Consider the following 15,030-nt stretch of genomic DNA (forward strand, 5'->3'; position numbering starts at 1 on the left):
AAAGGTTATTGAAGGAGAAAAGTAACATTTCAATGACCTGCAATGTACAGTGTACATTTGATGTCTCTCTCTCATGCCCACTCCCCAGCTTTTTAAAAAATATTTGTGATGGTGCTGTGGTTCAAGCCTGTAATTCCAGCACTTTGGGAGGCCAAGGCAGGTGGATCACATGATGTCCGGAGTTCAAGACCAGCCTGATCAATATGGAGAAACCCCGTCTCTACTAAAAATACAAAAAATTAGCTGGGCATGGTGGCACGTGCCTGTAATCCCAGCTACTCAGGAGGCTGAGGCAGGAGAATTGCCTGAATCCAGGAGGCGGAGGTTGCGGTGAGCTGAGATCACGCCATTGCACTCCAGCCTGGGTAACAAGAGCGAAACTCCGTCTCAAAAAAAAAATACAAAAAATTAGCTCGGCATGGTGGTGCATGCCAGTAATCCCAGTTATTTCGGAGGCTGAAGCAGGAGAATTGCTTGAACCTGGGAGGTGGAGGTTGCAGTGAGCCAAGATCTCGCCACTACAGACTCCATCCTGGGCAATAAAGCGAGACCCTGTCTCAAAAAATATATATTTTGCAGAAACAGGGTCTCATGTTGTTGCCCAGGCTGGTCTCAAACTCTTGGGCCCAAGCCATCCTCCCACCTGAGCCTCCCAAAGTGCTGGGATTACAGGGGTAAGCCACCACACCCGACAGTGCTTAGCTTTTTCATAGATGTAGCTTTCTCCTTGCTTGCAGAGTTCGCAGTGAGCCGAGATCACGCCACGGCCCTCCAGCCTGGTCTAGAGCGAGACTTAAACTCAAAAAAAAAAAAAAAAAAAAAAAAAAAAAAGCCAGCACTGTCACCAGGAATATATGGCAAGAAAAGCTGGCAATTTCTACATATCTGTGAAACCCAAATTGCCATTTGCAATAAGGATCAAATGTATCAATAGTGTGAGCCCAGAAGTCTGTGGCAACTTGTTCACTTTCCCCAGATTGTCAATGGCACCTTTGTTAAACTCAACAAGGCTTCAGTTAACAATGCTGAGGATTGTAGAACCACATATTGCATGGGGCACCTGACCCTGAAATCAATAAATGAACTGATATACACATTGGTTATGGTAAAACCAATAAACAAATTACCTTAACAGAGATAACTCTTTGATTGCTAGATCTCTTGATAAATATGGCATCATCTGACCGGAGAATCTGATTCGTGAGCTCTATGTTGTTGAAAAATTCTTCAAGTTCCCGTGATCCTTCAAATTATCTTCTCCACGAGGTAGAATGAAGGACTACCTATTTTGTATTAATGAAAGGTATAAATGCCAGCAACAGAAAAGACCATATCAACAGTCTTATTAAATGCATAAACTGAGCTGTCTAATATTATTTTTGTAATCTTGTCAGTTAATAACCAGTCACTACTTTCAAATAGGAAAAAAAAAAAAAAAAAACAAAAACAAAAATGTGACTGACTCCTTCAAGACCAAAATATAACCACTATTTGCCTAGACGGCACTTTGAATAGAGGGCAATACCATCATATTTTATGCTTGCCTTTCTACTTTTTAATACAGGTGAACTTTTTTTCCTGAATAGGAAAAAAATACCGAGTAAAGAACAAATAGCAGTTATGGAAAATAATTTCAAAAACTGTAGGGAACTACAGCACAAAGGACTGAGTGTAGGGAGAGAAACAAATCTCCCGATGCAGAGCCCACATATCTGAATTTGAAGAACAGGCGCTTTCTGAGAGAGAATACCAGGAAATGACTTCACATTTTTCCAGACTATCAATATACTTCATTTTTCCCAGTAGGAGAACCCAATGCCTGTTCCACGCCCACAGACGTTGGTCAGGCAAAGCAGCCGCAACGCTTCCGGGCTAAACGCAACTAGGTCCCGCCCCCGGTCCTGTCTCGTCCAGCCAGGCACAAGTTGGCAAACTTTGCGCCTGCGCTCACCGGTCTTGCACCTGTAGGCTGAAGTCGCGCATGCGCTAGATGGGAACGTTGCTGCTTCTCCACTATGCTTTTTCTGTGGGGCTGTTTTAGGGAGAGTGCTTCCAGGTCAAAAGTCTTGCTTCCGGAGAGCGGGAAGGCTAAAACGCGGTAACTAAACGGGAGCCAACCTTGGTTCTGTATGGAAAAGGCTTTAGCCATGGACAGGTCAGTTCTGATCATGGGAGCTGAGCCCGAAGTCTTGTCCCTCTCGCCTGCTGGCGAAACGAAATAGGTGAAACTAGACCCCTAGAGGAAGCCAAGGAGGTCCCGGGTGCTTCCCCTAAGACTCCTTCCCCAGGCCAGGAAATTTGGCTACAAATGCGGAAAAGGTCGCTTGGCCTGCGTCGGGGTGGGATACGGATCATTATGGTTCCCTACATTCTCACTGTGTTCTGCGATCTATTCGGCGCTTTGGGGCAGCAACACTGTTCGCTCCTGGGGTGGGCGGGGTAGGTAGCCCGGCGTTCGTCATACTGAGTGACCAGCCTGAGATCACAAAGCCAGTCAATGAAGATACTGGGATCTCAGCCCAGACTTTCTGGTTACAAGTGCCAGCATCAGATACTGGGTTCCTTCTATAATCTGGGTACTATGCTAGCCGGCTGCAACAAAGATCAGTTATTCAAGATCCTTCACCTCGGGGAATTAGTTGTATAGTGGAGACAACCAAGCAGTATAAAGTGATAAGTGTTTTGGAACGATTAAGTCTCCCTGTCACTGTATAACTATCAGGAAGACCTCTCAAAGAAGGTAACTTTCTAGCTGGTCTTTGAATAATAATAGTACATTATTGGTACTCCAAACCTTGAGTACCTACTATGTGACTGCATTGTTCTAAAGGCTTTGAATATATATTATTAGCTTATTTAATCTTCAGAACAAGAAAAATCCTATGAAAATATGTGCTATTATCCTTTTTTTATAGATACCACAGAGGTTAAGGAACTTGCTGAAAGTTAGGAGGCTAGTAAATACAAGGACCAAATTCCCAACCTGCATCTGTGTGTCTCCAGGCTACCTGGGGCTCTTTGAGGAGTAAGTAGTTGTTGACCAGGTGCTCAAGGGGGCAACTGTAGGTCTTTGTAAAAGAAACATATTCAAAGGTGTTAGGATATAGAAAAAAGTACGTGCTTTGTGTTGTAGCTCGGCAGTCACATGCAGAATATGTTTAAAGCGATATTTTGGCTGAATATAAGACTGAACCCCTAAACTGGGGTCACATTGTAAATAGCATTTTAGGAAATTTGTACTTCTGTAGACCAGAGAGAGATATCTGAAGATTTTTTTGTTTTTTAATTAAACCTTTTAAATTGTGTCTTTGGTTATTGTTTCCCATACTTTCCTGCTGAAGGAATATCTGAAGGTTTTAAGTGGAGGAAAAGCATATGAGATTCTTGTCTTAAACATAGGCCTTTTAGTCCACACAATTTCATTTCTAGACCTTTGAGTGAAAATGACAGGGAGTGATGTGATGGGACAGGAGACATCCTGGGTTGAAATAATTTGAAGGATCATTTTGCTCATTTACCCGAATTATTTTATTTACCCTCTTATCTCACAAGCTCTGTTTTGTGGTGGTGGTTGTTTTTCAGTAGTACCTGTGTTTTAAAGCATTTTGGAGACTGCAGAAAATCTTTTAAGAGAGAATTCCTGTAATTAGATAACTCCTCAATCCAACAAGGGAAATGAGATTGACTTTTATGAAGCAGTTATCTAAAACAGTGTTATAGATTCCAAGTGTTGAAATAATTCCTTAGGAGAAAATAACATAGTGAGTACTAGAAAGAAAGTCAGAGAAGTCTTTGTGCAGGTAAGATTTGAATAAGGCTTTGAAGAATAAGCAGGATTTGAAGCCAGGAGTGCATTCTCAGCAAAAGATCTAAGACTTGGCTACTGGAATGACCTATACCATAACTTACTCAGAGTCCTTTACTCCAGCTGTGTTGATAAAATTCTTTTACAAATACTACATTCTCCTTTCACTTATGTAAGCTTGATTATACTACTTTAGGAGTGGCTTTGGAGATATATCATCCCCTGTAATCCGGGAGGCAGAGGTGACACGGACTGCACGGAAACAGAGTGCTCAGAAAAGAGTTTTAAGTATCCTTTGCAATTTAAGCATCATTATAAAAATTGTAGCCTGTTTGGAATCGGTGTTGTAGAATTTTCTTTTATGAGAGTATTAAATGTTAGCTATAATAAAATCCTGTAGAAATTTTTTTTCACTCTGAGGAACTGTCATTTGGTAAATATAATGCTGAAATTTAATGAGATTATGTTTCCCTAAGAATAAAGATATTTCATTTTACTGCTATCATATTGTGGTTAGCTTCTGCTGAGATTAGATTTCTTTTATTATTTGAAAACTGACTAAATACATTTAGTTCAATAGTTATCTAAGACTGATATCTGAGAATTTAAATGGCAGAAGGAATTATTTACCCTTTGCATAGAAAAATAGTAGCCATAAAATACCTTATTCTTGATAAATGTATTCACATAATTTGTATAGTAAAAATATTGTTAGTTCTCACTTTAATGATCTCTTTTCTATGTGGAAAACTTTTCTTAACTCATTGTACAGTTCAGCCATCTCAAGATGAAAATTTCGGTAATACTACACCAAGAAACCAGGTTATTCCTCGAACTCCTAGCTCATTTCGACAGCCTTGTAAGACTTTTTTGCTTTTAAAGAATTTAATAATAATGATAATTATAGTAGCAGCTAACATTTATTGTAGAACAATAAGTATAGTATTTGGTTACAATATCAATAATTAAGCGCAAATAATAATGATTGCAGTTATTTGTTGAACTCTTGCCATGTACAAGGTACTGTATTTTACATAAACACACAGTAACTATGACACAGGTATTGTTAGTTCTATTTTACCAAAACTAAAAGCAAAACTTAGAGAAGTTAACTAATATAGGCAATAAGTATGTAAATAGGCTGGATGCAGTGGCTCACGCCTGTAATCCCAGCACTTTGGGAGGCTGAGGCGGGTGGATCACCAGGTCATGAGATCGAGACCATACTGGTCAACATGGTGAAACCCCGTCTTTACTAATACAAAAAATTAGCTGGGCATGGTGGCACGTGCCTGTAATCCCAGCTACTCAGGAGGCTGAGGCAGGAGAATTGCCTGAACCCAGGAGGCGGAGGTTGCGGTGAGCCGAGATTGCGCCATTGCACTCCAGCCTGGGTAACGAGCGAAACTCTGTCTCAAAAAAAAAAAAAAAAAAAAAAAAATTAGCTGGTGTAGTGGAGCATGCTTGTAATCCCAGCTACTCAGGAGGCTGAGGCAGGAGAATTGCTTGAACCTAGGAGGCAGAGGTTGCAGTGAGACTGTGCCACTGTACTCCAGCCAGGGCGAAAGAGCAAGACTCTATAAAGTATGTAAATAATGGAATTGGAATTCAAACAATGATCTGTTTACTCCAAAGTTTATGCCCACTACAATGCACTGCCTTCGTAAGCCTTATAAAATTAAATAAAACATGAAGAATCCATTGACTCATTAGTGCTTTTAACTGCTCAGTTATGCTATAATGAAAGCATCCATAATTGCAGTAAGATTTTTCCAGATAGGCTCAGTAGTACCTAGAACTCAAATTTAGAAAAATAAGTTAAATCCTTGTATTGTGAAAATGTTAACATTTAAAGTATTTATCTGGTTAGAGTCTAAATAATGGAAAACTGAAAAATTTATTCTTCCTTGTTTGTTTGCTTACTTTGTTTTGATAATGAATGCTCATGCACCTTAAGTTTTTTCTACCAACCTTTTGTTTGTAGTTACCCCCACAAACCGAAGCTTACTAAGGCAGCCGGATATTTCCTGCATTCTTGGAACAGGAGGGAAGTCGCCTCGACTTACGCAGTCTTCAGGGATCTTGGGAAATCTCTCCATGGTATGTAGAAAAATAGGGCTAAGAGCTTTTCCTTTTGGGTCGAGTGTGGTGGCTCACACCTGTAATTTCAGCACTCTTCAAACTCCTGACCTCAAGTGATTCTCCTGCCTTGGCCTTCCAGAGGTCAGGAGTTTGAGACCAACCTGGCTAGCATGATAAAACCCTGTCTCTACTAAAAATAAAACAATTAGCTGGGAGTGGTGGCTCATGCCTGTAATCCCAGCTACTTGGGAGGCTGAGATGTGAGAATTGCTTGAACCCAGGAGGCAAAGGTTGCAGTGAGCCATGATTGAAAAAAAAAAAGGGAGGGAGAAGAAAGAACTTCTTCCTTTTAATAAAAGTATGTTATTTGATGTAAGTCTTTTAATGAATACTTAAAAGCCTTTTAATGAATATTGAGTCATAAATCATCATAAAAGTATAACTAGGTTATATGGATTGAAATAATTAGACATTTAAAAAACTGAAAACCGTGTGCATTTCATATCCCAGATGGAAACGGTGATACTAGCAACCTTTAGATGCAAATGAGATGTTTTAATCTGTCAGTTTGCTGACCAGAAGAAATACGTGCTGTGGTTGGTTGCTGATGGCTATAAAATCTGATCCCTGTTTTGAAGCATACAAGAGGAGAAATCAGAGGGTAGTAGATGAAGATTATCATAAGGAAGAGATAAAACGTATCAAAGGGGATAAAAGAGAAAATTGGAAAAAATAGATGAGATACACTTTAGGAATTATTATGGAACAGTATTGAAAATAGCAAAAGAAATGTTATGTAAACTGTGATGAAAAATGACTTCACCTAAGTATTAAAAATACACTATAGCAGCTGGGCATGGTGGCTCACATCTGTAATCCCAGCATTTTGGAAGGCTGAGGAGGGCAGATCACTTGAAGCCAGGAGTTTGAGATCAGCCTGGCCAACATGGTGAAACCCCATCTCTACTAAAAATATAAAATTAGCCAGGGATGGTGGCACGTGCTTGTAGTCCCAACTACTTGGGAGGGTGAGGTGGGAGGATGGCTTGAACCTGGGAGGCAAAGGTTACACTGAGCCATGATCATGCCACTGCACTCTAGCCTGGGCAACAGATCCAGACCTTGTCTCATGTAAAAAAAAAAGAAAGAAAGAAAGACATATACATATAATTTTTAGAAACCTTATTTATTTTTAAAGTATCCACTCAGTGACAATAACTGCATCACTTTTCTATTTTTTTCTTTTTTTCTTTTTTTTTTTTTTTTTAAGGTTACTAATCTGGATGACAGTAACTGGACAGCTGCATTTTCATCACAGCGTTCCAGGGTCTTCACAAACACAGAGCCCCACGGTGTAACAGAAGATATAACTATCAGTGCTGTTATGTTACGTGAGGATGATCCTGGAGAAGCTGGTAAAATGGCATTGAGCTTTGTGACAAGTAGCTTTCCACTTTACTAATATCAAGGAAACTGTCTCCTCCTGTTTCTGAACATCAATTATAATATATTTTTCCCTTTCTTTTCTTTCTCTTTTTTTCTTGAGGGAGTGGCTTAAACAACAATTTTGTTTGTTTGTTTTGAGACTGGAGAATCTCACTCTGTCACCCAGGCTAAGTGCAGTGGTGCAGTCATGGCTCACTGCATCCTCAAACTCCCAGGCTTAAGCAATTCTGCAGCCTCAGCCTCCTACAGTAATTGGGACTGCAGGCACATACCCACCATTCCTAGCTAATTTTTTTTTTTTTTTTTTTTGGGCAGAGTCTTTCTCTGTTGTCCAGGTTAGAGTACAGTGATGGCATCTTAGCTCACTGTAGTCTTTGTCTCCCAAGTTTAAGTGATTCTCCTGCCTCAGTCTCCTGAGTAGCTGGGATTATAGGCACATGCTACCATGCCCAGCTAATTTTTCTATTTTTAGTAGAGACGGGGTTTCATCATGTTGGCCAGGCTGGTCTCAAACTCTTGACCACAAGTGACCCACCCGCCTTGGCCCCCCAAAGTACTGGGATTACAGGTGTGAGCCACTGCATCTGGCCACCAGCTAATTTTTTCTTTTCTTTTTTTTCTTTTAAGACAGAGTCTCGCTCTGTTGCCCAGCCTGGAGTGCAGTGGCACAATCTTGGCTCACTGCAACCTCTGCCTGCCATGTTCAGGTGAATCTCCTGCCTCGGCCTCCAAGTAGCTGAGATTACAGGTGCCTACCACAATGCCTGGCTAATTTTTGTATTTCTTGTAGAGGCAGGGTTTCACCATGTTGACCAGGCTGGTCTTAAACTCCTGAGCTCAAGTGATCCACCTGCCTCAGCCTCCTAAAGTGCTGGGATTACAGGCGTAAGTCACTGTGCCCAGCCTAATTTTTTATTTCTTTGTAGTGACAGGGTCTCACTATGTTGCCCAGGCTGGTCTCAAACTCCTGTACACAAGTGATTCTACCACCACAGCCTCTCGAAGTGCTGGGATTACAGGCAACAACAGAAATTTATTTTCTCACAATTCTGGAGGGTAGATGTCTTAGGTAAAGGTGTTGGCAGGGTTGGTTTTCTCTGAGGCCTCTTCTCTTGGCTTACATATGGCCGCCTTCCTCCTGTGTCTTCATATGGCCTTCTGTCTATGATATATTTTTCATTAAGCTAATTAGTTATAGTTATGGCTGTGGTATTTGATACAATATCACTAGAAGGTTGAAAACCTCACCTTAGTTCTCAGAGCAGCATCTTGCCATTTTATCTTTTAATGTAAATAGCAGCCCATTATATTATTAGACAAGTCTCATATTTTAATTTTTTTCTTATCTGTACTGTTGAAAGAGTATTTCTTTAGGTTTAGTTCTTAATCTAACATTGTTGATGTGTTTTGTTTTGTCCTGGACCCTAATACTTTTTTTTTTTCCAGAGAATGTTATGACCACTGCATAAGCATTAACTCATGTAATGCTTATCCTAGTCCATTAAATAGTTACAATAATTATTCCCATTTTTGAGAAAAGGAAACTGCTGCTCAAAGTGATTGAGTAACTTACTTCAAATCACCTGGCTAGGAAGTGGTAGTACCAGGATTTGAAACTAAGCAGTTTAGCCCCAGAGCCCTGCTGTTAACACTTTGGTAACTACTTTCTTATAGTATCTGTCAAAAATAGGTACTCTTTTTTTTTTTTTTTTTTTTTTGAGATGCAGTCTCGCTCTGTCGCCCAGGCTGGAATGCAGTGGTACTATCTCAGCTCACTGCAACCTCTGTCTCCCAGGTTCAAGTGATTCTCCTGCCTGAGCCTCCTGAGTAGCTAGGATTACAGGCGTGTGGCACCACCCCCAGCTAATTTTTTGTATTTTTATTAGAGACGGGGTTTCACCATTTAGGCCAGGATGATCTTGACCTCCTGACTTAGTGATCCGCCTGCCTCGGCCTCCCAAAGTGCTAGGATTACAGGCGTAAGCCACCATGCCTGGCCGAATTGGTACTCATATTCAGTGACTCAAAATACTTTCTATTTAGGTGAAGTGCCTGTATTTTCCTAGAGTGGAACATGCCATTTAGTATGTCTTATAACTTTCTCTGCTACTTTGTAATGGTGTGCTTAAAATATAATTCAGATATTTTTAAATCTGGCTCAATTTCTTAAGTAATTGTTCATAAAATAACTAGTACATCTTTGAGATCTTAAAAGATCAAGGTATCAAAAGAAAAAATAGATAAATTGGACTACATTAAAATTTTAAACTTTTGTGCATAAAAGGATACAATCAGCAAAGTGAAAATGCAACCCACAGAATGAGAGAAAATATTTGCAAATCATATATCTGATTAGGGGTTAATATCCAAAATATATAAAAATTCCTACAACTCAACAACAAAAAATCAACCCAATTTAAAAATGAGCAAAGAAATAGAATACTTTTCTAAAAAAGATACACAAATGACCAGTAACCACATGAAAAGCTACTCAACATTACTAATCATTAGGAAAATCCAAATCAGAACTACAGTGAGATACTACATACTGCCTTACACCCATTAGATTGGCTACTAAAAAACAAACAACAACAACAAAAAAAAAACCCAGAAAAATAACAAGTATTGACAACAATGGGGAGAAATTCAAATTCTTGGCACTATTGGTGGGAATGTAAAATGATACAGCTGCTGTGGAAAACAGTATGGCAGTTTCTCAAAAAAATGAAAAATAGAATTACCATATGATCCAGCAAATCTGCCTCTGGGTATATACCCAAAAGAATGGAAAGCAGTCTCAAAGGGATGTTTGTATATGCATGTTCATAACATGATTCACAGTAGCCAAAAGGTGGAAGTAAGCCAAGTGCCTGTTGATAGATGAATGGGGGAAACAAAATGTGATCTATGCATGCAATGAAATATTATTCAGCCAAAAAGGAAGGACATTCTGACACATGCTACAACATGGATGAACCTTGAGAATATCATGCTAAGTGAAATAAGCCAGTCACAAAAGGGCAAATACTGTATGGTTCCACTTACATGAGATATTTAAAATAGTCAAAACGTGTAGAGGCAGAAAGTTGACTGATGGTTGTCAGGGGCTGGGGTGAGTAGGGAGATAATGTTTATTAAGTACAGAGTTTCAGTTTTACAAGATGAAAAGAGTTCTGTGGATACACAGTGGTGATGGTAGCACAACAATGTGAATGTACTTAACTGACACTGAACTATACACTTAAAAATGATTAAGCTGGGCATGGTGGCTCATGCCTTTAATCCTACCACTTTGGGAGGCTGAGACAGGAGGTAGCAGACCCTGTCTCTACAAACTAATAAAAAATTAGCTGAGCACAGTGGCTGGTATACACCTGTAGTCCCAGCTACTGGGGAGGCTGAGGCGGGAGGATTGCTTGAGCCTAGGAGTTTGAGGATATTGTTAGTCATGATTGCACCACTGTACTCCAGCCTAGGTGACAGAGCAAGACCCCCCCTTAAAAAAAAAAAAAAAAAAAGAAAAATGATTAAGATAAATTTTATATTACATGTATTTTGCCAATTAAATTTTTTTAAATAGCAGTGAATTTGTAAAAGACTTGTAGCTACTTAAATTTTCAAACAGACTGGGTGTGGTGGCTCACGCCTGTAATCCCAGCACTTAGGGAGGCTGAGGCAGGCAGATCACCTGAGGTCATGAGTTTGAGACAAGCCTGGCCAATATGGTCAAACCTTGTCTCTACTAAAAATACAAAAATTAGCTGAGCATGGTGGTGCACACCTGTAATCCCAGCTACTTGGGAGGCTGAAGCAGGAGGATCACTTGAACCTGGGAGGTGGAGGTCGCAGTGAACTGAGACCACACCATTGCAATCCACTATGGGCAATAAGAGTGAAACTCCATCTCAAAAATAAATTTAAAAAATAATAAATAAATTTTCAAACAGAATTACCTAGAAGTATGTCACTTAACTTTTCTTCCTTTTTTTTTATTTTTTATGTGTTCTAGCATCCATGAGTATGTTTTCTGATTTCCTGCAGTCTTTTCTGAAGCACTCTTCGGGTACAGTTTTTGATCTTGTGGAAGAGTATGAAAATATTTGTAGTAGTCAGGTAAGCTAATTAGTCAAACTTTAGCATTTTTAGTTTTTATAAACAGCATTAACCTCCTAATTTACATAGCATTTAAGGGAGATGTCTTAGGGGAGCAGTGGCAGGAATGGAGGGAAAGTCAACTAGAGCATCTCTGCATTTTACATATTGAGGGTCCATACAGGATTTATTTGGGAGACAAAAGGATTCTGCTGCTTTGAAAAAGGAAAATCTGGCCAGATGTGATGGCTCCCAATGCTTTGGGAGGCCAAAGCAGAAGGATCACTTGAGCCCAGGAGTTCAAGACCAGCCTGGGCAACATGGGAAGGCCTTATTCTGTACAAGAAATACATTTGCCAAGCATGGTGGTACACACCTGTGGTCCTAGCTTCTTGGGAGGCTAAGGTGGGAAGATTGCATGAGTCCCAGAGTTTGAGGCTACAGTGAGCCATGATCACACCACTGCACTCCAGCCAGGGTGACAAAGTAGACACTGTCTCAAATAAAGAAATGAAAATTTAAAATATATGAAGAAAAAAAGAAAATATATGAAGAATATTTACAATTCAACAATGAGAAGTGAGGGTGGGGAGTGGGAGAGCATCAGGAACAATAGGGTTTAATACCTAGGTAATGGGTTGACAGGTGCAGCAAACCACCATGGCACATGTTTACCTATATAACAAACCTGCATATCCTGCACATTTATCCTGGAACTTAAAATAACAAAACAAAACTCAACAATAAGAAAATAAACAACCTAGTTAAAAAAGGAACAAAAGATGGGAACAGGCACGTCACCAAAGAGAAGATATACAGATGGCAAATAAGCATATGAAGAAATGCTTTGGCCAGGCATGGTGACTCATGCCTGTAATCCTAGCACTTTGGGAGGCCAAGGCGGGCGAATCACCTGAGGTCAGGAGTTCGAGACCAACCGGGCCAACATGTTGAAATCCCATCTCTACTAAAAATACAAAGTTAGCCAGGTGTGATGGCAGGCACCTATAATCCCAGCTACTCAGGAGGCTGAGGCAGGAGAATCGCTTGGACCCGGGAGGCGGAAGTTGCAGTGAACCAAATTAAGCCATTGTACTCCAGCTTGGGTGACAGAGCAAGACTCCGTCTCAAAAAAAAAAAAAACAGAAATGGTTCATATTAGTCATTAGAGAATTGCAAATTAAAATAATGAGTTACTACAACATACCTATTAGAATGGTGAAGATCCAGGCCAGTGCTGTGGCTCCCGCCAGTAATCCCAACACTTTGGGAGGCTGAGGCAGGAGGAACACTTGAGGCCAGAGGTTCAGGACCAGGCTGGGCAGTATGGCAAAACCCCATCTTTGCAAAAACAAACAAAAAAGAAATAGAATGATGAGGATCCAAAACATAAATGCTGGAGAGGATGTGGAGCAATAGGAACTATCATTCATTGCTGATGGAAATGCAAACAGCTATAGCTACTGTGGAAGACAGTTTGCAGTTTCTTAAAAACTAAACATACGCTCACCTTAAATGCATATTGCTAAGTGAAAGAAGCCAATCTGAAAAGGCTACATATTATATGATTACAATTATACAACATTCTGGAAAAAACAAAACTTGGAAACAGTGACAACTTCATCAGTTGCCAGGAGTTAGTTGAAAGGGAGTGATGAATAGGTAGAGCACAGGACACAGGATTTTTTTTTTTTTTTTAACAACTGGTAATCCAATTTATTAAAATAGCTGACTTAAGCATCTGCAATGGTGACTTCCACCTCAACTCCTGGCTCAATACTGATGGAAGTAATCTGCTTAACAATCTCAGGAGGACTGTGCAAGTCAATGAGTTGCTGTGGATTCTCATCTGGAAACGATCCCATGTCTTAGAACCTTCACCACAAGGAGTTTTTCTTGTAGTGATTCTCACAGTCTTGGTAGGCATTCGAACTGGTTCTTTCACTTTGAGGTTCTTTTCCTTTGCTCTTGTGATCAAATCGGCACACACCTCCAGGGATTTTACGTTACGGCTTGTTAGAGTGATTCGAATTCGGTGAATTGCCACCTCTAGCTCCACAAGTGTTTTTCCAGCATCCTTAAAAGCCATGGCTGCTGCGCAGCTTCCTAACTGACTTGTTCCTCTGCGAGAGTGAACAGCAGTGAGTCAGGAGCAGGAGTGTATGGTTCCATGATCCACCACAACTACGAGACCGCGTCTTCCTCCAAGCACAGGATTTTGTATTTTTGTTTTGTTTTGTTTTGTTTTTAACTTGGGAACCAGAGCACAGGATTTTTAAGGAAGCAAAACTACTCTGTATGCTATACATGGGTGACACATCAGTATACATTTGTCATAATCCATCCATAGGATGTACACCACCAAGAATGAATCTTAATATAAACTATGGACTTAGGAGGATAATGATGTGTCAATATAGGTTCCTCAGTTGTAACAGATGTACCATTCTAGTGTGAGATATTGATGGTGGGGGAGGCTGTGATTTTGTGAGGGGAAGGGATATTTGGCTACTCTGCTTTCTGCCCCATTTTACTGTGAAACTAAAACTACACTAGACCAGGTGCAGTGGCTCATGCCTGTAATCTCAGCACTTTGGGAAGCTGAGGCAAGTGGATTACCCGAGGTCAGGAGTTCAACACCAACCTGGCCAACATGGTAAAACCCCGTCTCTACTAAAAATACAAAAAAATTAGTTGAGTGTGGTGGTGGGCACCTGTAATACCAGCTACTCAGGAGGCTGAGGTGGGAGAATCGCTTGAACCTGGGAGGCAGAGGTTGCAGTGAGCTGAGACTGTGCTACTGCACTCTAGCCTAGGTGACAGATTGAGACTCCTCCATCTCAAAATAAAAGTACGCTAAAAAAAAAGTCTATTTTTAGAAAGGAAAAGCCTTCAAGAAAATACTGCATTCAATAATAATTGAAATAATAGTAATTGACAATTTTTTATCATTTAATGTTTTAATAATTGACCTCTGAATTATTCTATTATAAATGCAGTAGCTTCATTAAATAACAAAAACAACAGTAATCACTTAGTGAATCACTGGAGTCAGGATTCCAACTGAGAATGTAATAAATGAATGAAGTACAGATAATGCTTTTATGAAGTACTAATTTTAAGACAGTACTAACATTACTTTGTAAATACTTATTAAGGGGTGGGAAAACCCATTGTGGTATTCTGAATGAGAGCAGTCTTGTTCCTTAATTACTCTTGACAAGATAATGAGATACTGTTAACCTTTGAGAAATGTTTTCCTTACCCTAGGTCATTAAACCTCCTAATAAACAATTGTGTGTGTGTTTCTAAGGGGACCATTCATGTTTTTTATTAGATTTTCACGTGCCTCAGTCCTGAAAAGGTTCCCACCCCCCAACCCGAGACAGAGTCTCGTTCTGTAGCCCAGGCTAGAGTGCAGTGGCACAACCTCAGCTCACGGCAACCTTCCCCTCCTGGGTTCAAGAGATTCTCCTGCCTCAGTCTCCCAAGAAGCTGAGATTACAGGCACGCTTCACCACCCCCGGCTAATTTTTGCGTTTTTAGAAGAGATGGGGTTTCAGCCTGTTGGCCAGGCTGGTCTCGAACTCCTTACCTCAAGCAAT

At 40.2% G+C, this 15,030-nt stretch overlaps 1 protein-coding gene, 1 long non-coding RNA gene and 1 pseudogene across 4 annotated transcripts in view; 1 reads left to right on the forward strand and 2 right to left on the reverse strand.

Moving 5' to 3' along the window:
- The window catches only part of LOC135275401 (uncharacterized), an 89,180-nt gene extending 87,369 nt beyond the window's left edge, over positions 1–1,811 (reverse strand). The window contains exons 1-2 of one of the 2 annotated variants that reach the window (XR_010343009.1): positions 1,751–1,811; positions 1,128–1,283 (exon numbers count right to left, since the gene is read on the reverse strand). This is a non-coding gene — a long non-coding RNA (uncharacterized LOC135275401). Of the gene's footprint in view, positions 1–1,127 lie in introns of both variants that reach the window. The other variant, XR_010343008.1, reaches the window with a different exon arrangement.
- Positions 1,812–2,046: 235 nt separating this feature from the next.
- The window catches only part of NUP107 (nucleoporin 107), a 55,451-nt gene continuing 42,467 nt past the window's right edge, over positions 2,047–15,030 (forward strand). Inside the window, exons 1-6 of one of the 2 annotated variants that reach the window (XM_012444903.2) lie at positions 2,047–2,155; positions 4,002–4,093; positions 4,578–4,664; positions 5,790–5,905; positions 7,158–7,302; positions 11,343–11,446. In XM_012444903.2, the coding sequence (XP_012300326.1) occupies positions 2,130–2,155; positions 4,002–4,093; positions 4,578–4,664; positions 5,790–5,905; positions 7,158–7,302; positions 11,343–11,446 (570 nt within the window). In that variant the 5' untranslated portion in view covers positions 2,047–2,129. Of the gene's footprint in view, positions 2,156–2,965; positions 3,026–4,001; positions 4,094–4,577; positions 4,665–5,789; positions 5,906–7,157; positions 7,303–11,342; positions 11,447–15,030 lie in introns of those variants that run through there. The other variant, XM_064377315.1, reaches the window with a different exon arrangement.
- On the reverse strand, positions 13,149–13,514 carry LOC105711997 (small ribosomal subunit protein uS10-like; annotated as a pseudogene).

The sequence above is a fragment of the Aotus nancymaae genome, unplaced genomic scaffold (genome assembly GCF_030222135.1).
Source record: "Aotus nancymaae isolate 86718 unplaced genomic scaffold, 86718_ANA_hifiasm-v0.15.2.pri h1tg000016l, whole genome shotgun sequence".
In the NCBI taxonomy this organism is placed as follows: Eukaryota; Metazoa; Chordata; class Mammalia; order Primates; family Aotidae; genus Aotus; species Aotus nancymaae.